The sequence below is a fragment of the Macrobrachium nipponense genome, chromosome 19, assembly GCF_015104395.2.
Source record: "Macrobrachium nipponense isolate FS-2020 chromosome 19, ASM1510439v2, whole genome shotgun sequence".
NCBI classification, from domain to species: domain Eukaryota; kingdom Metazoa; phylum Arthropoda; class Malacostraca; order Decapoda; family Palaemonidae; genus Macrobrachium; species Macrobrachium nipponense.
The window spans coordinates 86,216,145-86,237,488 of NC_061088.1; the positions used below are offsets into that span (position 1 = coordinate 86,216,145).

Here is a 21,344-nt window from a genome sequence, read left to right on the forward strand (position 1 = left end):
AGTCGCTGTTTGTTAAGAAAATGAAACCGGAATTGAACAACAACTCGTCCGGTATTCAACTAGCTATCATATAGTTTCCTAGTAGGTAAACGAAGTGGGTCATTAGCCATTTTATTTTTGAGTGTAGTTTGTTGACCTTTCATGTTATTTTATATTCTGTTTTTGCGTTTGTTTAAGTTTTTTTCTTAATTTCTAATTTTTAGTTTGTATGTGATGTTCGTTTTATTTTATGTTTTTACTGAAGCTTTTAATCAGACAATTCATTTTAATGTAATTTTTTAGTGATTTCTCATCCTTGTCATTTTTTCAGCCTGAAGATGAGGTTTAAACCTCGAAAGCTCGTAATATTAAAGAATGTTCTTCCTAGTCTTGGCACTATTATTCATCATCAAGCTAGGATTTCCAAGTAGCCGCCCAATTACTGAGACTATATATATATATATATATATATATATATATATATATATATATATATAGTCTCAGTAATATATATATATAGTTCTCAGTAATATATATATATATATATATATATATATATATATATATATATATATATATAGTCTCAGTAATTGGGCGGCTACTTGGAAATCTTAGCTTGATGATGAATAATAGTGCCAAGACTAGGAAGAACATTCTTTAATATTACGAGCTTTCGAGGTTTAAAACCTCATCTCAGGCTGAAAAAAATGACAAGGATGAGAAATCACTAAAAATTACATTAAAATGAATTGTCTGATTAAAAGCTCAGTAAAAACATAAAATAAAACGAACATCACATCAAACTAAAAAATTAGAAATACGAAAAAACTAAAACAAAGCGCATATCATACAAAAACAGAAATAAAAATAAAAAATAATAATATGAAAGGTAAAATTAATGAAATATCTCGATAATACAAAATTTAGGATGTTGAATGTAGATATTGCGGGTCACATTTTGAAATTAGAAGACAAATTAAATAGGATGTTAAGAAATTTGAATGTTCTTCCTTGTCTTGGCACTATTGTTCATCATCAAGCTAAGTATATATATATATATATATATATATATATATAATATATATATATATATATATATATATATATATATATATATATATATATAATATATATATCTATATATAATATATATATATATATATATATATATATATATATATATATATAATATACAGGGAGACCCCCAATAGGCACATTAGGAAAAGAAAGTTAACTCGTCACATCTTCTCAAGGGCATAATTCGTTTCTCGAATTAATGTTTCGAAATGTGATGCTAGACTTATCGCAGACTCATTGTCAGCGTTTAACGAGATCGACGTCACCAGCTCCCCCTTCCCTCTGAAGTGGACGCCTTATCAATACGATTGCTCGCCAGGAATGGAAGTAGCACACTATACACAGTGCACAGTAGATTCGTGCGCCCCACACCCTCAGCCTGTGGAAATTTGGACGCTGGCATTTGCAAGGAAGGGGCCGCTGAATTTTAAGGAGAGATAAGCGTTCTTCGGTGTATTTTGCCCGGTCTCCTTGGCTGTTTGCAGATACCAATGCTGTTCCCAGGCGGGGAAGATACGGGGCACTTAACGAACCTGTTTGTTTCGGTCTTACATTCCACGCGTGTCTTTTTCTCAAGCATCTTCCAGTTCACGTTTATCTTTTTTTTTTCTTTAATAGTTATAATGTATCCTACCTTCTTCTATCTTTTGTTAGAAAGAGAATGTTCAGTTTATTTTAGTCTCTTGATTCAAGCACAAAATATAAGCGAGTCTCACCCAACTTTTACTGCAGTGTTGACACACATAGGTCTAACGAGGTTAAAAATACCCTTGGAATCAGTTAAACAATTATCGTCTATTCAAGTTGATGCTTACGAGGCATTTTTTAACTGTTCTTTACTGGTGCCCGAATCAACCTGACTTTGGTCAACTGTAGTATTGCATTTTTCTTTTTCTCTTTTTTTATCTTACGGTTGAGCGTTGGTAACCTTAGGCGAACTTTCCCTTAACATCAGGTAAGTTTCAAGTTGGAGCGACATACTGAACTAGTTTTCATTCTCCTACTCAGACAATAATGTTTTCTGCATCTCCTGCAGACTGGAAGTTACAACTTTCTTTACGTGAAAGTTTCGGAGTCGGTGACCTTGTCGTTGTGGCGCCATAAAAACTTCAATCAATCAGTCAGTCGACCAATCTTTGTATCAAACAACGAAAAAAACAAGAAAGAAATCTTGGACAACTTTTGCTTTCAGAATTGTAGCTTGACTTCTTATCAGTTTTAGAGAGAGAGAGAGAGAGAGAGAGAGAGAGAGAGAGAGAGAGAGAGAGATATTTCTACAGTTCCCCCTGTCCTTTGATATGTTGCCTTGAGTTCCAGAGAGAGAGAGATCGAATCTCTGCTTCCGATTCATAGACGAAATTTAATTTGATGTTGTCCAAAGTCAACTTGGAAAAGTCGAAGTTGGTGACTGGGAATAAAAAAAAGAAAAATGAAATTTTACCAGTGTTTTGCTTTTTCTTTTGCTGGGTCCGTTATACAATAAAAACGTTCTCCAGGGCCAGAATTAACTGGAGCAAGTCAAACGAATGAAACATATCTATTCTTAGCTATTCCTACTGATGGAAAATTATTTCTGTTCTAGTATATGCATAACATATTTCCAACGTGTTTTAAACGTTTCTGTGCCCGTGTTTACGTTTTTTGATTTCCTATAAACGTGCAAGAACAGTTTCCAACTAAGTTCAAGGAGGTGAAAGTAATTTCTCTAGTTTATTTATATAAATATACACGGGTAAAGTTGCTAGATCGAGTCACCACAAAACTGCTTGTCCCTAAGACTGGCCTTAATTTACCAAACATATTAAGAGGAGAAATAAAGGCAGAGAATCCAGTGAAAATGGCAAAACTCCTTCCCTTATTAACCATATCCTGTCCCTTCTTTAAGGTAACAATAATAATCTTACTATAATGGGCGTTATGTCTGTCCGTCCGTCTGTCCTTCAATCACGGCCAAATGGCTGGTCCGATGGGCGTGAAACTTGGCAAGGTTACAGTGGGGACCCCTAAGAGGGTTTATGATGGGGTTTCATGCAATAAAAGGCACCAAAGGCGCCGGAGGGGGGAGGGGCGCCATCCCCGAAACGGAGCTGGTTCACTCCGTGGACTTAATAACGTTACGAATTTATCATACCTAATTTTCGGTATACGTAATAAATAATATGAATTTCGATTTTTGGTATATGTACGTAATATGACTTACTATCGAATACTGTTGTGGACGGGGGGTTAGACATCAATGGCACCAAAGGGGGTTCAGGGTTGGGGTGGGGGGGGGGGGTGTGATAGAGAGAGAGTGAGAGGGAGAGTAGAGGGGGATGTTAGGGAGAAGACAGAGGGTAAGAAACAGAGAAGGTTGAGAGAGAGAGAGAGAGAGAGAGAGAGAGAGAATTTCTTCGGGTGCCATTCAGAGTTACCCCGGGCAGTGCTGGGTTGGTCAGCTAGTAATAATAATAATAACAATAATAACAGAATCTTCTGTGTTTCTTGAGGAAAGGGGTTGGAACTTAGCAAGTTATCTGAAGGATGCTTTCAGTATTAATTCATCCTTGAATGCGGAGGGACTCTTAAATTTTTCCAGGGGCCACTCTACAGTCTAAGAGTGCGTTTTCAAGAGAGTACTATTTATATTGCTGTATTGACATTACCCGTTTCTTTTCAATGGGTGTCAAAGTAACCTTTTTTTTCAGAGAGCTTGAATGAAAACACCAAACTCGAGTGTGTGTTTTCAAGATAAGGAATATTAAATACTGCTTTATTGACTTTACTTGTTTCTACCTCATGTATATCAAATTAAACTTTTCATTTTTCAGAGAACTTAGGTAACTAAGAGGAGTTTCTATTCCATGTATATTATATTAAACTTTAATTTCTCAGAGAACTTGGGTAACTGAGAGGGGTTCTATTCCATGAATATTATTTTTTTTTTTTCAGAGAACTTTGGTAACTGAGAGGAGTTCCTATTCTATGCATAATAAATTACTTTTTTTTCAAAATTTAGGTACCTAAGAGGAGTTTCTATTCCATGAATATTAAATTAAACTTTTATTTCAGAGAGCTTAGGTAACAGAGGATTTTCTGTTCCATGTATATTATATTAAACTTTTTTCCCAGACAACTTAGGTAACTAAGAGGAGTTTCTATTCCATGAATATTAAATCAAACTTTTATTTCTGAGAACTTAGGCGACTAAGAGGAGGTTCTACTCCATGTACATTAAATGACTTTTTTTCCTCAGAGAACTTAGGTAACTAAGAGGAGTTTATATTCCACGAATATTAAGTTAATCTTTTTTTTTTCTCGGAGAACTTAGGTTACTAACAGGAGTTTCTATTCCATGAATATTCAATTAAACTTATTTATTTATTTATTTATTTTGAGAACTTAGGTAACTAAGAGGAAAGGAATGAAAACACGGAAGACTTCCAGCCTGAGAAATTTTATTATGATAGTGGTTTGTAGCGTACAATTAGCAGCATGCTCAGACATTTCTCAGCGTGCACTCCTCCGACATACGCCACGCCCCCCCCTCCCACAAAAAAGCTTGACCGCCAAGAGAAGGAGAGGAGGAGAAGGGCGTAACACTTCCAAGCTCATTCAACCTGATGGACAACACTTGACAGTCATTTGTGACCTCTTCTGCGAGAGAAATGACCTCACATGCTGATGATGGCTTTTGTCCTCGGGGAAGGATGGGATGACCTTTTCGAATGGCTTGCTAAAGGACACTGGATGGCTTCAAGAGCTACTGTACACTTGGTTCCTTCGCCGTGATCTGAATTCTGATAAAAGAGACGTAAATGGTCCCCCTTTTGTTAAGCTCAGGAGTGAAATTTGCAATCCTTTTTTTCTTCTTCTTCTTGTTCTTCCAGGTTGTTGAAGTTTGAAGTTCACGCCAAAAGCTGCTGTAATTGGTCTGAGTCATAGGCCTAAACTTCAGGAGTATACATTACACGATATGAGAAGAAACGAAAGGATATTACATACTGCCAACACACACCTATATAACATATACATTTAGTCTTATTATATATAATATTCAGTGATGGTTATATTACTTCATAAGAGACGGCTCCGGTACTTCTGGAACGACTAACGCATGTTCTAGGAAGACTTAGAATGAATGAGAGAGAGAGAGAGAGAGAGAGAGAGAGAGAGAGAGAGAGTGCTTCTCGCAAAAGCTGCAGCCAAAGGGGAGAAGAGGCAGGAATGGCAGAATAAAGATAGAAGAAGGAGAAATGAGAGAGAGAGAGAGCAGAAAACTGAGAAGAAACCCATATATTTTAGAATCTCATCCCTATTGTAAAATGAGTCAGTACAATTCCTTCTCCAATAGAGTTAACAATTAACGATAAGACATAATTATTCCTATTTTAAATACACAAAAAGCACAATTGAACGTCTCACAGTGTTGCATGACGCAGGAACCTTGATTTTGTTTTTTTTAAAACCTCGAATAAAACACTGTGAAAGAAGTGGGTGGGATACTTCAATATTTCTCTGCAGTCAGCGACTTGTCACGAGAATGAAACATGTCAAAAGATCTTGTTACACGTCTTGTTTTCGTATCTTGTGTCTGAATGACCCATCCGGTTCATTTCCTTCGCTGGCTAAGGTCATATCAGGTTAAACTTGATTAAACCCAGCGCGAGATAAATTCCTTCTTGGAGTCGCGAATGGGGAAAAGATTAATCTGTCTAAAAGTCAACACCTCCTTGGCAGGACCATCTGCGAACACTATCTGAACGCCACTGGACAAGGTGCTTTCAAAGATGAAATTAAAGGCAATGTGGAGTGACGTTGCAAAGGCGATCCAAGATGGCTGCCGAGTCCTCGGTTTCTTCTCGAGGACTGAAACTGACACTGGCACTCAAGAGATCAGTAAGTATTCCAAAAGAACTGAATCCCTTTCTGGTGCTGTGTGTGTGTTGCTTCTAAACAGACTGTATCTCTGTCTCTGTGGCTTTTTTATCAGTAAGACAGTCAAACCGCTTGGAATTTAATTCTCAGTTATGGTAGAACTTCTCTGTGGCTTTTATGAGGAAGACAGTCAAACTGTTTGGAATTTAATTCTCAGTTATGGTAGAACTTGGCGAAGTTTTGTGGATGTAAGAATGAGTGACATTCAACTGACAGACCAAATGCAACACTTGGCTTTTCGAGGAAAATTATGAGAACGAGAGAGTTTTACTATTAAGAATCAAAAGTTTTACTATCAAGAATCAAAGACCATTTCAAAATACGATGATAATAAAGGGTTCCTTAAGAATCATACATTCATACATGGAACTGAAATGATGTTCAATTTTGGACATTATTCATTAACTCCGCTGATAAAATAATTATACAGTTGTCAGTCACAAGGTAGGTCATGTTTCCTTTGCTCGTTGGTGGTTACAGGAATACAACTTGAATCATTTTTCAATGCAGGAACTTTACTATTTATGCTTGTGCTTTATATACATATAGCACACACACACATATATATACACCGTGCAGCGAAGCATATGTATATATATATATTGTAAACATTTACATTTGCCTTTAAGCTAAGTTTAATAAGAATTAAAGATGCAAATATATCGTCTTAACACAATACTCACTTCTTAACAGAATGCAACTTCTCACATACATTTCAATGGTATGTTTACATCAATGACATAAAATGTCTGAGAGTAACATAAATACTAACTAAAGAGATATACATTCAATGTAAAAGTCCAGAACGGTAACCTTGGTTCATTTCCTTCATGGCCTCGGGACAGATTGGTTCTTCATCGGTCCGTGGACTGGTACTGCTGCAGAGTACGAAGAGAAGGTTCTGAATACACACGTCTGCGTCAGGAGGTCAAGTCTGAGTGTGAACTTTGGGGGGCTTTTGGGGGGAGGAGGGAGGGAGAGACCTTGAATTCGGAAGACAGTAAGTAGGTAGAGGACACAACTGGAATTAAAGAAAACGGGAAAGACAGAAAACGCCGTTCGTACCATCGCGTCTTGAGGAAACCACAGGATGGGGGGAGGGGCGGTGGAAGTAATCACCATCACATACAAATAAACATTGTGGGGCGCTTTAGGTCATGGGGTCTGGGTGGGGTGGGGGTGGTGGGGAAAGGAAGGGTCACTGGGAGGATTGAGGGAGGGACGTGGAAGGAACATTTTTTGTTTAGTTTTTTCGTTTATTTTATTTTATTTTTGTGTTCAAAGGAAGATATTACTGCGCTAGGTTGTAGAGAGGTGCCACCCTTTCCCCGCTGAGGCCGGAGGAGGAGGAGGAGGCTCCGACGGCCATGTTGGAAGCGTCCCCTCCGAGGACGGACCTCTTGTAGATGAATCTCTTGTCGTAGCCGAAGCCTGTGGAGGAGGACCTGCTGCCGGGGCTGCTACTGCTGCCGTCGGCTGTGCGTTCCAGGATCTGTGTGCCGGGGGGGGCGGGGGGAGGAGGAGGACGATACCAATTAAAGGAGTTGAAGGCGAGTACAAACGAGGATTCGCCAGACGTATTATGATAAGGGGGAGCTATAAATCAGAGTTTGGATTCAATCCGCAATTAAAGGAGTAGAAAAATAGTCACGGGGAAATAAGAGGAGATGATTTAAAGGAGTTTCAGAGTAGTCAGATAACTAACTAGATCAAATCAGCTGGGTGACAGTAAGAATAGGAAGACAATGATGAAAGGAGGTGGTTATAAATCCAGAGGTTGGATTCAATACGCAATTAAAGGAGTTGAAAAAATAGTTACAGGAAAATAAGAGGAGATGAATTAAAGGAGTTTCAGAGTAGTCAGATAACTAGATCAAATCAGCTGGGTGACAGTAAGAATAGGAAGACAATGATGAAAGGAGGTGGTTATAAATCACAGAGGTTGGATTCAATACGCAATTAAAGGAGTTAAAAAAATAGTCACAGGAAAATAGGAGGAGAAGGATTAAAGGAGTTTCAGAGTTGCCAGATAACTAGATAAAATCAGCTGGATGAAAGTAAGGATCAGAAGAAAAACATAAAGTGAGATGGATAACGGTAGGAGAAAAAAAAAGGGGCTAAGAATTAGAGGCGTAGAAAAAAAAGAGGGCAAGAATTAAAGGAGCTAGGAGTAAAAAAAAAGTCACAGAAGGCGGAATGAAGGAATCTTAAGGCACAATTGAATAAACTTAGATGAAGTTTATATGATTCTTTTCATCATTCTTTTGTATTTTGGCAGTTGACGGGTAATATCCACAGCCCACAACGCTGAAGGCAAGCTTGATTGGCAGAATGGAGAGAAGTCACTGGAATATTTATGCTCCTAGTGTCATTATTATGTTATATATTATCTTTTTTCAGTTTTTGAAGTATGCAATCAATTATTTTATTCTGCCTCGTTCGCTTAGGAAATTCTACGAAACAGTTATTCTGGGATGGTATTTTTGAATGCTTAATTACAATAATATCTAAGTATCTGATAGTTATACCTTCAAATACGGCTTTATTTTCGACTCTCACAATACATATAGGCCAATCAAAAGGAAGGTAAAGCTTCCAGGATATATAGGCTGTGGATATTTAGCGCCAGGGCCCCCATACCCCAACCCCCCTCTAAAAAGAGTCTTCTGCAATAATCTAACTTTTAACTACTTTCATTTGTCTTTTAACATTTTAACATCACTGCAAAAAAATATCAATAATATCACAAGGAGCAAAGACGATCCCACTTTATTTCTTAATTTAACATCGAATCAATATTTGAATTTTTTGGCCTGAGCAGAGCAATGAAATTCCAAACAGGAACCGAATTTAGATTCCCAACATATTCTTGTAAAAATAAATAGGTGTTATTTACCTTAAATATCATGCATTTAAATGCTAAGAAAACAACAAATCAAGCAACGCAAAATACCCCTTAATTTACACAAATGTAGTGGAGTTTCGTGAAAAGATTTATGCTTCAGCTAAAAGGATGAGAGAGAGAGAGAGAGAGAGAGAGAGAGAGAGAGAGAGAGAGAGAGATGGGGGAAAACCACGCCCCAATCCTCACAAAAAAGCGGTTTCAAAAATGTCTTTTACCTGGAAGGAGAGAGAGAGAGAGAGAGAGAGAGAGAGAGAGAGAGAGAGAGAGAGAGAGAGAGAATCCATGCTGAAAAAAAAACCGACGTGGAGAAGCGAAGATCCGAAAAGAATCTCTTACAAATTCCATGCAACACAAAAAAACAAACTAAACAAGCAAACAAACAAACAAGCAATGTGGAAGAACAAAGATCTATAAAAAAAACTTTCAAGACTTATGCAGCACCAAAAAAAAAAAAAAAAAAAAAAAAAAAAAATTAATGAATAAAAAAAAGCGACATGAAAAAACGAAGATAAAAAAAAAAACAAAAAAACTTTTGCAAAATCCATGCAAAAAAGTGACGTGAAAAAAAGCGAAGATACAAAAAAAATGTCTTTTACAAAGTCCATGCATCATAAAAAAAAAAAAAACGAATACAGCATGGAAAGCGAAGATCCCCAAAAAATCTTTTAGCAAAATCCATACAGCACAAAAAAAAAAAAAAAAAAAAAAAAAAAAACAAAAAAAAAAAAAAAATGGAAAAGCCGACACCCCAAAAAAACTTAAAAAATCCATTTAGAAAAATAAACACAAAAACGCAACATGGAAAAGCAAAGACCCCGCAAAAAGAAGAAGAACAAAAAAAAAAATTTAATAAAATCCATGCAGAAAAAAAAAGCAATATGAAAATAGCAAAGATCGTAAAAGAAAAAATATCCCCCCTTGAATACCTCTCTGAGGATCTCTCTGATTTCCTCCATGCGAGAATCATCCGCTCGGGTTGGTAGGTAGCGGGCGTGGCTGACGGTAGCCGCCATCAACACCAGAACTGCCATTAGCACTACGAGAACTGTCCGCGCCATCTGTTGGTTGGTGGGTGAGAGAACGATGGGAAATGATTATTAAGGGTAAGGATGAAAGAGAATAGGTCCTCGGCTAGAACGAGGTCCGTATACACGTTTTATATACATATTTTCCGAGTGGATAAAAAGGGGGGATGGGAGAAGGACTCAATTGCTGGCTTATGGCGCGTGTAAACTTATTGGCTTCTATATATGCATATACTATATATATATATATATGGCAGTCTAGTCTATAGTCTCTGCTGGAAGGGCCTGCGGCGTATTCTTCAAGAAAATAAAAGGGATCACTGTATAAATATATATAATATATATATATTATAATATATAATATTATATATATGATATAATATATATTATATATTAAATATGTTACAGTATTTATATATATTTGATATTATATATATATATTATATTATATTATATATATATATATATATATTATAGATATATAATAATAAACTCTAGAAGAGAGGATATATGATATTACAGATATAGATAAATACATATACATTTTGATAAATAATTTTATATATAAAAGGCATGATTTTTTATATTAAAACAATATTTTTCACCGCTATAGCTATTTCCTAGTTATGTTTTCTATTTTTTGCCTACGCATTCTTTCCCCTGGGTGTCACTGGTAACATGAATGGTGCAAATCTAGGGGGAAAATATATAAGTTTAATTTGTAATTGTTATATAACAGCTGTTTCGCTAATTCACATTTGCATCTCAAACCTGGTTGGAAAACTGGGTGTTGTTTACGGTAAGAATTCTGAATGATTATAGGAACACTCACTGAACAGCTAACAGAATCTCTCTCTCTCTCTCTCTCTCTCTCTGTCTCTCTCTCTCTCTCTGTCTCTCTCTCTCTCTCTCTCTAATTATGTCCCAAAGGGCTGATACCTTCCACAATCGAGCACTTCCTCAGCTGGACTGCCACTTTGCCTAACCTGCGTCTAAATATCTGATCATAACCAAAGAGAACTAAATCAGGATAGTGTCAAGTTCATCTGAAGAAAGTTCCAGTATGCAGATTGCCCGCCTGTATCGCAGTGCCAGACGCAAGATCACGGCTATCTTTTACCTTAAATAAAATAAAACCTACTTGGGCTAGAGGGCTGCAAATTGGTATGTTTGACGATTGGAGGGTGGACGATCAACATACCAATTTGCAGCCCTCTAGCCTCAGTAGGGTTTTAGATCTGAGGGCGGACAGAAAACTAAGACCTGTATATGTTTAAGAGAGACTTGACTAATATCCTTCCCACTTTCTTTTCCATTTTCCCAGCGCCTGGGGTAGACCAGGACACGTATTAATAACTTTAAATAATCAAAGATTATTTGTGTACAATAATTAATCACTATAGGGTATCATGTTAAGTGCAATCTATGCATTATACAGACGAACGGTCACTTCGTTGGTCTTAACGAATAATAATAATAATAATAATAATAATAATAATAATAATAATCATGATAATAATAATAATAATAAACGCTTTAGGTAGAAGACCCTCTTTCAAACATGTTCTATTGAATTAAATAGTACTGAAAAAGCCGCAATAAGAAGAATAATAAAGAACTTCTATAAAATAAATGCAGCTGAAGCAGCAATCTCCTTCAATAATAATAATAATAATAATGATAATAATAATCATAATAATAACTAATAATAATAATAATAATAATAAAAAATAATAATAATAAAATAATAATAATAATAATAAAAATAATCAAATAGAGAGAGCCACCTACATCACGGCTACACCATTGATTTCTATCTGCAACCTTCTGGCCGAAGGAAAAAGCTAAACAAAAGAAGAAAATATAGGATAAACTTGACTTAAACGAATGGGCAAAATATAAACAGCTGACACTGCTGTATTTCACTCGGATGTCCAACAACAGGTGGCCTTATTCCGATGGCATCTGCTGCTTTTTTTTCGCCAGCATTTATCTGCATTTGTTTTGGGTCTGTGTTTTTTTTTATCTATCTTGGCTGATCAGTTTTACTTAAAAAAAAAAAAAGTTTTTCGAAAATCTGACAAAGCAACAAACATCAGATCTGTGTGCAAATGCTAAGTCAGCAGGGAGACCAATTTTTCGCTTACTTGGGGAGTTAGCCTACGAACCACTTTTTTGTTTTTGTTTTTTTGTTGCTGTTCTGGCTCTTAGGAAAGCCCTATGGAAAAGCCTAAAAAGGTCTGAATAACAATAATTTTGATTTTGAATTTGTAATCATCATGATTCTAAGAAGAGAGAGAGAGAGAGAGAGAGAGAGAGAGAGAGAGAGAGAGAGAGTACGGTTATATAAGTTCTACTTTACTTGTCGATCGATCTTGCCTTAACAGTTACAAAGAAAAGATCTAAACCAAGTCCTTCATAAAAAAAAACCTCACAGAAAAGCTTTCGTGATTGAAACCATCAAATAATTCAAAGAACATTGAAATCAGCTGTTTTGAATAGCTCTATTAGATCCATTCTTTCCAAAGAGAAAAAATAAATAAAAAAAGACAAAATTGAAAAGAAAACCTACCATTAAAAAAATTAGCGCATTAAAGACATCGGCCGTATTGAATAGCAGTTACAGGACCAGCTGTTTATTGCAATACTACCTACCTATACAGAAATTAAATATATTTCATTGAAAGAAAACCTACTTATACAGAAATTAAATACACAAAATGGAAAGGTTTCAGGTGCGCCCTTCCTTTCAGTCACACTAAAGATAGCAGTCATATTGAATAGCCGTATAGGACCAGCTGTCTGTCTTAAAAAAAAAATACAGCATTACCATGAATAAGAATCTTTTGAACTTCATATATTTTTGTTCCCAGATGTTATTTTTCCGCCCTGGAGGGGGAAATAGAAATGAAAAATTCTCAAATATTTGAATCGTGGAATATGGGGTGTTCCAAAATTTGGAAGAGTGAATAGGAGGCTTTAAAAGGGAGGTTCAAAGGACGCCGCCCCGAGAGTTGTTGTTATTGTTGTTGTCGTTGTTGTTGTTGCTAAGAAATACAAAAGGAACCGTGAGATATGAAGTATTCTAAAAATATATATATACAAAAATAAAAATATAAAAAATAAAAAATAAATAAAAAAATAAAATAAACAAACAAATTTGGTATTATTTTTATTGCTATTCACGGCGGACTTATATATCAAAGAGAAAAAAGTTTGAAAGTCTAATTGCAGATAATATATATACATATATATGTGTATATATATACATATATATAATATTATTATATACATGTATACTTGTTGTATCTACCAACGGCCAAGATTAAGATTTAAAGACGTTACAGCGATGCAGTGCAGATATTCCAAGCATCACTGCGACGATGCACTTGCAAAATATATATATATATATATATATATATATATATATATATATATATATATATATATATATATATATATATATATATATATATATATCTTTCCAAAACACTGCAATGTGCACCTCCATCAGAGCAATATTCCTTCAAGCAACAAAATTCATATTTTCGGAGAACTACCAACCTCCTTCGTCCAGTAAAACCTTTTTGTTATCATTCTTATATCAGTCGCGGCTTTGGATAGAAAAGGCACATTGGTAACCTCCCAGCTGACTGTGACATAAAGAAAAATTGGTTTTTGTCCATTCCATCCCCCCCCCCCCTTTTTTCAATCCCCCCCACCCCCTCAGCCACCAACATCGTTCCCTTAGGCCTACAACAAGACACAGGTTGTATGGCTGACCAAACTTCCCATAATGAAGTTTTTGTTCTGTAGCTGTTGAGCTGTTTCCAGCGTCGTCTTTCTGCCAATTCTCCTCCTCCTCCTCCTTTTCCTCCTCCTCCTCCTCCTCCTCCTCCTTTTCTTCTTCTTCTTCTTCTTCTCTTCTTCTCCTCCTCCTCCTCCTCCTCTCCTCTCCTCCTCCTCCTCCTCTTCTTCTCTTCTTCTTCTTCTTCTTCTTCTTACTCCCCCTCTCCTTCTTCTTCCTCCTCCTCCTCCTCTACCTCCTCCTCGCCTCCTCTTCTTCTTACTCCTCCTCCTCCTCCTCTTCTTCTTCTTCTTCTTCTTCTTACTCCTTCTCCTCCTCCTCCTCCTCCTCCTCCTCCTCCTCCTCCAATGAGAGATTCATTTCGCCATTCCTCCTCCTCCTCCTCGCGAGAAGTCCATCTCTTGACTGATTATATTTCACGACTGCGAGACATAAATCTTCCAGACGCTTGAATAAGAAGTGAGAATACATTCCCGGAATCCATTCCCGGAATCCAAGGCGCTGAGCTGAGCTTCGAGGCCTGTGGAAGGAATATCCTCGTTCAAGGCGACTTCCTATTTTCATTTCTAAAAGGAAGTCTAACTTCATCAACAAGTAATGTCCAATAAATATAATTCAGTTTAAAAAATTCTAATTTTACCAATGTAAAACCGTACAAACGCTGGACGTGGAATTAGAGGAATGTATTTCCGGTGATTAGAAATAATGTGGTTCGGATCCCACAATAAGCTGACGGTCCCGGTGCTAGGTAACCAACGGTTTCCTAGCCACGTTAAAGATATCTAAATCCTTCGGGCCAGCCCTAGCAAAGCTGTTGATCATCTCAGTGGTCTTAACTCGGACTAGGAAAACAGAGTTTAGGCCACAGGCCAAGCGCTGGGACCTATGAGGTCATTCAGGGGTGGAAGTGTTTGATGGTGTAAACAGGAGGAAAACCTCAAAACAGCTGACCTATGAAACAACTGTTAGGAGAAGCTGGAGAGACAGACGGAAAGGAGTGAGAGATGTTGCACTCAGCGGCTGAAATACCAAATGAGAGAGAGAGAGAGAGAGAGAGAGAGAGAGAAGAGAGAGAGAGAGAGAGAGAATTCGGAGCAAACTGCTCAGCTGCTGAAGTTTCATTTAATGACCAAAGTTTGATTATAAAGGACTCGATCTGTGGAAGAAGCACAAACGCCCTTCAAGCAACTGCAGCAGCTGTGATGTTAACAAGCAATTGAGAAACGTCAGTCTTTTGTTCTTTGTCTATTTTGATGCCATAGACCTATTTGAAGCTATGCCAAGGGTTGGTAATGCTTTTAACACTAATTTCTATTTGATAATAATAAGGAGTATTGACAGCGAAAGTAAAATTCCACAAAAATGTTAAGGTCCAAATATATATATATATATATATATATATATATATATATATTATATGTATATATATATCATATACATACATACATCATATATATATATATATATATATATATATATATAATAAAGATCTTTCAAGATTTAATAATAATAATAATAATAGTGATTTTAATACTTAGGACAGAGTTTCCCGTCGTCTTACGAACAGTTTTAAATTCCAAATCAGCACCAAAACTAATAAATGATGAGAGAGCGAGAGAGAGAGAGAGAGAGAGAGATGGAGATGATGATGAGAGAGAGAGAGAGAGAGAGAGAGAGAATTTCCCATTCATTTGTTGATCCTCTGCTAAACGTACTCGAATTTAAAAAATCTCTCTCTTTCTACTCGATCTGGTAGCAACAGTCCAGTATTTTTTCGTTTTTTTAATTGTACTCTACAAACACCATTGACTCTGTCGACGAACGCAAAAGGATTAGGATTCAGTTTTGCGCATCGTGCTAAATATTCACGACGTCTGACGAGGGGAAAAAATATATATAAAAGCTTTTCAGTCTTTCCCCCTTTGCAAGTTTATTTTTTTTTTTTACTATTATGAAACATTCTCTCTCTCTCTCTCTCTCTCTCTCTCTCGACAAAAGCTGTTTGAAACGGAAAACCTGTATATCCTCGCCCCTTAGAGAGAGAGAGAGAGAGACCTTACCTTACAGACCTTACATCTTGTTCGGGTTGCCCCAGGTCCCTCAGTGTGAGGCACCTCTAATGTCTACCAGAGAGTTGCTAGTACATCTTCCGGTATATTTTGCATCTTCCAATCTTGGATGGTCTGGGATGCAGTTTAGATATTTGTCGAGCTTATTCTTAAACACATCTACGCTCACTCCTGATATATTCCTCAGATGAGCTGGCAACGCATTGAATAGACGCTGCATTATCGATGCTGGTGCGTAGTGGATTAATGTCCTGTGTGCTTTCCTTATTTTTCCTGGTATAGTTTTGGGCACTATTAATCTACCTCTGCTTGCTCTTTCTGATATTTTTTAGTTCCATGTATTTTCTGCTATTCCTTCTATCTGTTTCCATGCCTGACTTATCAGTAGCGTTCTCTTCTCCTTTCTAGCTATATAATTTTTAAGAATTGTAGTCTTTCCCAGTAGTCTATGGTCCTTAACTTCTTCTATTCTAGCTGTAAAGGACCTTTGTACACTCTCTATTTGTGCAATATCCTTTTGATAGTGTGGGTACCATATCATATTGCAATATTCAAGTGGACTACGAACATATGTTTTATAAAGCATAATCATGTGTTCAGCTTTTCTTGTTTTGAAGTGCCGTAACAACATTCCCATTTTTGCTTTACATTTTGCCAACAGAGTTGCTATTTGATCATTGCAATAACATGTTCCTATTCATCATCACACCAAGGTCTTTAACTGCTTCCTTATTTGTGATGGTCTCATTATTAGGTCCCTTATATGCATATAGCTTTCTTTCTCTGTCTCCATAATTTATTGATTCAAATTTATCAGAGTTAAATACCATCCTATTTACCTCTGCCCAATCATATACTTTGTTAAGGTCTCTTTGTAGAGCGTTCCTATCTTTCATCACAAGTAATTTCTCTACTTATTCTTGTGTCATCTGCGAAACTACTCACTACCGAATCCTTCACATTATTGTCTATGTCTTCAATCATAATAACAAACAGTATTGCAGCTAACACCGTACCTTGCGGCACACCGGATATTACCTTGACTTCATCCGATTTCTCGTCGTTTGCAATAACTATCTGTTTTCTGTTGTGTAAAAATTCTTTTAACCATCTTCCTACTTTATCCACGATATTGTGTTTTCTAATTTTCTTCGCTAATATATTATGGTCTACTTTATCAAAAGCTTTTGCAAAGTCTAAATAAACCACATCTGTTTCATTTCCGCTTTTTCATATTTTTGAATATGTTCTCACGGTGGACTAACAGTTGGGTTTGTGTACTTTTTCCGGGTACGAAACCATGTTGTCCTTTATTAAACAAATTATTTTTTATTAAATGTTTCATAATATTTTTCTTCATTACCCTTTCATACACTTTCATAATATGTGATGTTAGACTCACAGGCCTATAATTACTTGCCTCTAGTCTTGATCCACTTTTGAAAGTAGGGGTAATATATGCTAATTTGTGCTCAATCATAAATCTTGCCTGTATCTACACTTTGTCTTAATAATATTGCAAGTGGCTTTGCGATAGAATGAACTACTTTCTTTAACAAAATAGCAGGAATTCCATCAGGCCCTGCAGCAGCTCCATTTTTAATTTCATTAATAGCCTGCACAATATCAGCTTCATTAATATCTATGTCAGCTAAATATTCACTATTTTCATCCCTTACTTCTATATCATTATCTTCATTATCTATTCTAGGGGTGAATTCTCTCTTATATCGTTCTGCAGTATGTTGCAATTTCCTTTTTTTTGTTTTTTATTCTGAATCTCCCTTCAATTCTCAGAGGGCCTATTTCTATTTTCTTTTCTTTTATTCCATTCTTCTTCGCATATGAGTATAATAGCTTGGGGTTTTGCTTGATATTTAATAGGGTTTTTTTCTTCCAAGTCCCGTTTTTCATTTTCTTTTGATTGTATAATCTTTTGTTCTGCATTTTCTATCTTACTTTCTAGTTCTATAACCTTTGCCATGCATTTTTTTGCTTCTGCAAGGACCTTTTTTCCCACTTTCTGATTTTCTGGAACAAGATCCTTCTGTCTCTTGGTATGCATGAATGATGTTTACTTTTCTTCTTCGGTATATATTTTTCCACTATATAATATCTCCGTATTTACCCTTATGTCTCACTTACGAAAATGTTATCCCATCTTTGTTTAATTCTTCATTAATTTCTGACCATTTTATATTTTTAACTGTAGAAGTTGTATTTTCCATATCCTTCCCACTTTTTCATTTCTTGCTTATCTCTATTTTCACTTGCTTTGGAATGAACTGTTAATTCTATGACATTATGGTCTGAAATATTCGCATTATAAACTATTATTTCTTTAACATAATTCATCTCGTTCACAAATACTAGGTCTAAAGTATTTTCCTTTCTTGTTGGCAGGTGATTATTTGTTGAAATGTTGTATTCTAGTAGCATATCTAATAGCTTTTCAAATTGCCTCTTATCTTCTGCACTACTATTACTCTCTTTTTTATATGTATAAGTACAACCACAATCTCCTATTCGTTCTTTCCATTCTACGAAAGGAAAGTTGAAGTCACCAGATAGGAGAATAGTCAGTCCTTGTGATTTCTACATATATCATCCAATTTTTCAATTATTAAGTCAAACTCTTTAGTATTAGGGAGGTCATATATTACTATGTTCATCAATTTTCAGATTCAATTCTAACCGCTATTAGTTCACATTCTGAGTTACTATATTTCTCATATATTTTTTCCTCGTTTTTTGTCTTTCCCATATATTGCGGTTCCCCCTTGATTCCTATTTTTTCTATCTGATCTATAAGTTTGGAACCCTTTTATTTGATCATCATTCCCAGTCTCTGGGAATACCAGGTTTCACTATTCATTATATCTATTTTCTTTTCATTTTGGTTAGTTCTTCTAAGTACTCTATTTTTCTTTTTGAGTTACTCGTAACTAAACCCTGCGCATTCATCACTATGATGGTTTGGCGGGTTTTGTTTTCCTCCTTCATTTAATACTGGTAGTAATAAGGATTTTTCCCATGTCTCTTTCCTGTTCTGGTATGTTGTTCTTTTTTTCATTTCCAGAAATTCTGACATTAAAAAATCCAACTTTTCCATAATATTTTGATCTTCCTTCATCATAATTATTCATTTTGTGTCTGAATCTGCAATTTTCTCCGTTTCCTTTCTGCAATATCCTCTTGCATAATAAATACAGTTATCTCTTGAGTAGAATTTCGGAGCTGATGCTTTGAAATTTTTTTGCTGACACCTCTGCATATCTCATTGGTGGTTTGCTTTTCTCTTTTACCTGATATTCTTGATTTTCTCTCTTTATTGTTTCTTTCTTATTTTGGATTTTATTACTTGGTTGGTTATTTATTTGATTATGATTCATGGCTACAGGGTTGCATATATTTGCATTTTTTGTCGAACTTACATCCTTTTCCTTCTTTTTAGGTTTTTTACATATTTTTGGATGCAGATCTCTGCAATCATCCCCATATCCATCTAAGTATGCACATTTACCATATATTTCATAGTTTTGACATATCTTAGGATGTTTGTAGTAACATCTTCTCCAAATCTGCAATTCCCTCTTTTCAAAAGGTTGCAGATTTTGTCTTTCTTTGTCTATTTTTTCCTCTTTCCCGTCATTGTATAGATCTGGGTAGAGCCTCTTCGGGATTTGCTTTTCTGTTGTCATATCGTAATTTATTTCTTCGTAGGTATGCTGCTTTATTGCCTCATATGTAGTATCAATGAGTATCTCTGCATCCATACTTTTATCTTGTTCTTTGTTTTCCTATTTTTTTCTGTCATTTCATTTTTGTTTACTTCTCTTTCCGTTTTCCTCTTCTTCTTTTTCTTCTTCTTCTTCCTCTTCCTCTTCTTCTTCATCCTCAACTATTTGTACATTCAATCTTGAGTTTAATAACATTGTCTTAATCCATGATAGACATGTGAACAAAAAATTCTTGTATCTTTTCTCAAATCTTGTATTACCTCAGCACACTGTGGATGGGTCGGAATGTTGCATGCAGCACATTTTCTGATTAGGTTTTGTGTATTGACTATGCTATACCAAACCTTACACAGTTTGCATTGCTTTTGGCATTCTTTTTCCTCCCCTAATGCATCAATTAGGATATTCACAAGGTTCCACCTTATTCATTTTCTTTGTCGGAATATGTTGGTTTATGTATATTTTCTTTATGAGTCTCTTGACCACTTGGATTTTATTTGGAACTTCTTCAATTATTTTCAAGATGTTTTCATTAGATTTGTTCCAGAGAGAGAGAGAGAGAGAGAGAGGAGAGAGAGAGAGAGAGAGAGAGAGAGAGAGAGAGAGAGAGAAGGATTAGGATGTCTCAAAGACTTGCTACTTCATCCGAGGAGACATCGTGTCCTCACTTATCTCTAGGAGAAGAGAGAGAGAGAGTTACCAGGATTAGGATGTCTCAAAGACTTGTTAGTCCATGCGAGGAGACATCGTGTGCTCACTTATCTCTACAAGCAGAGAGAGAGAGAGAGAGAGAGAGAGATTGAGAGCAGTTCACAAGGGCTAGTGATGGTCTCAAACGACTTGTTAGTCCATCCAAGGAGACATCGTGTGCTCACTTATATCCCTAGGAGCAGAGAGAGAGAGATAAGAGAAGAGAGAGAGAGAGAGAGAGAGAGAGAGATGAAAGAGAGAGAGAGAGAGAATGATCTTATTCAGACAAAGCTTCATAAAAGATGGAACATACGAGACTTGTCGAAAAATAAAAGGTTAACGAATCAGAATAAATAATAATGCGAATAAAACTGGAAAGACAAAATAAAAAACAACGAACTGGAAAGATCATACAGCGACGACAAACTTTTGGTACCCATTTATGAGAGAGAGAGAGAGAGAGAGAGAGAGAGAGAGAGAGAGAGAGAGAGAGAGAGAGAAGGGGGTCTTCAAGGAAAGTTAACGCTTTCTTGCAGTCGCTACGACAATGGTGGTCCTGCAGACGAGCGAATGAAAAGGGACGTCCCTTATCATGCATCACTCCAAAACAAAAGAGAATAGACGAAAACGTGAAAAAAAATGAAAGAAAAAGAAAACTGACAAGAAAGAGTCATTCTCATCGCGGGGGAGAACTTCATTTGCCGTCGCCATGGCAACGTGGACGCTTTCTCATTCAGGTGACGCAACTGAATTCGGGCAATATAATCTTTCCCTTTAAAGTCATGATCAAATACCCAGGCCTCTCTCTCTCTCTCTCTCTCTCTCTCTCTCTCTCTCTCTCTCTCTCCTCTCTCTCTCTCTCTCTCTCTCACTCAAGTCCTCCACGGCTGTCATTCTCCCTTCCTGACCTCAAGCGAAGGCGTGATTATGCATTCGATGAAGACTCGACCGATAAGGAATAGGCTGGAACGCGCGGTCTTGATGTTCAAGTGTTGATTCAATTTACGTTCGATGCTCTTTTGTTATCTTAGGTCGGCGAGGTGCATGAAAATGTGCTGCGTACATAAGTGCGTACATAAAGACGTACATTCTCACATACACACCTATGTATATATATATTATATACATTAATAA

The 21,344-nt window shown here is 36.3% G+C and overlaps 2 protein-coding genes across 2 annotated transcripts in view; both read right to left on the reverse strand.

Annotated features, from left to right (window-relative positions):
* The window catches only part of LOC135218833 (proteasome activator complex subunit 3-like), a 326,765-nt gene that overhangs the window by 56,320 nt on the left and 249,101 nt on the right, over positions 1-21,344 (reverse strand). The gene's annotated exons all lie outside the window — the stretch shown is intronic.
* Positions 4,477-21,344, reverse strand: part of LOC135218853 (uncharacterized) — a 97,805-nt gene continuing 80,937 nt past the window's right edge. Inside the window, exons 2-3 of the mRNA XM_064255305.1 lie at positions 9,805-9,936; positions 4,477-7,465 (exon numbers count right to left, since the gene is read on the reverse strand). Coding sequence (XP_064111375.1) covers positions 7,265-7,465; positions 9,805-9,936 — 333 coding nt within the window. The 3' untranslated portion in view covers positions 4,477-7,264. The remainder of the gene's footprint in view (positions 7,466-9,804; positions 9,937-21,344) is intronic.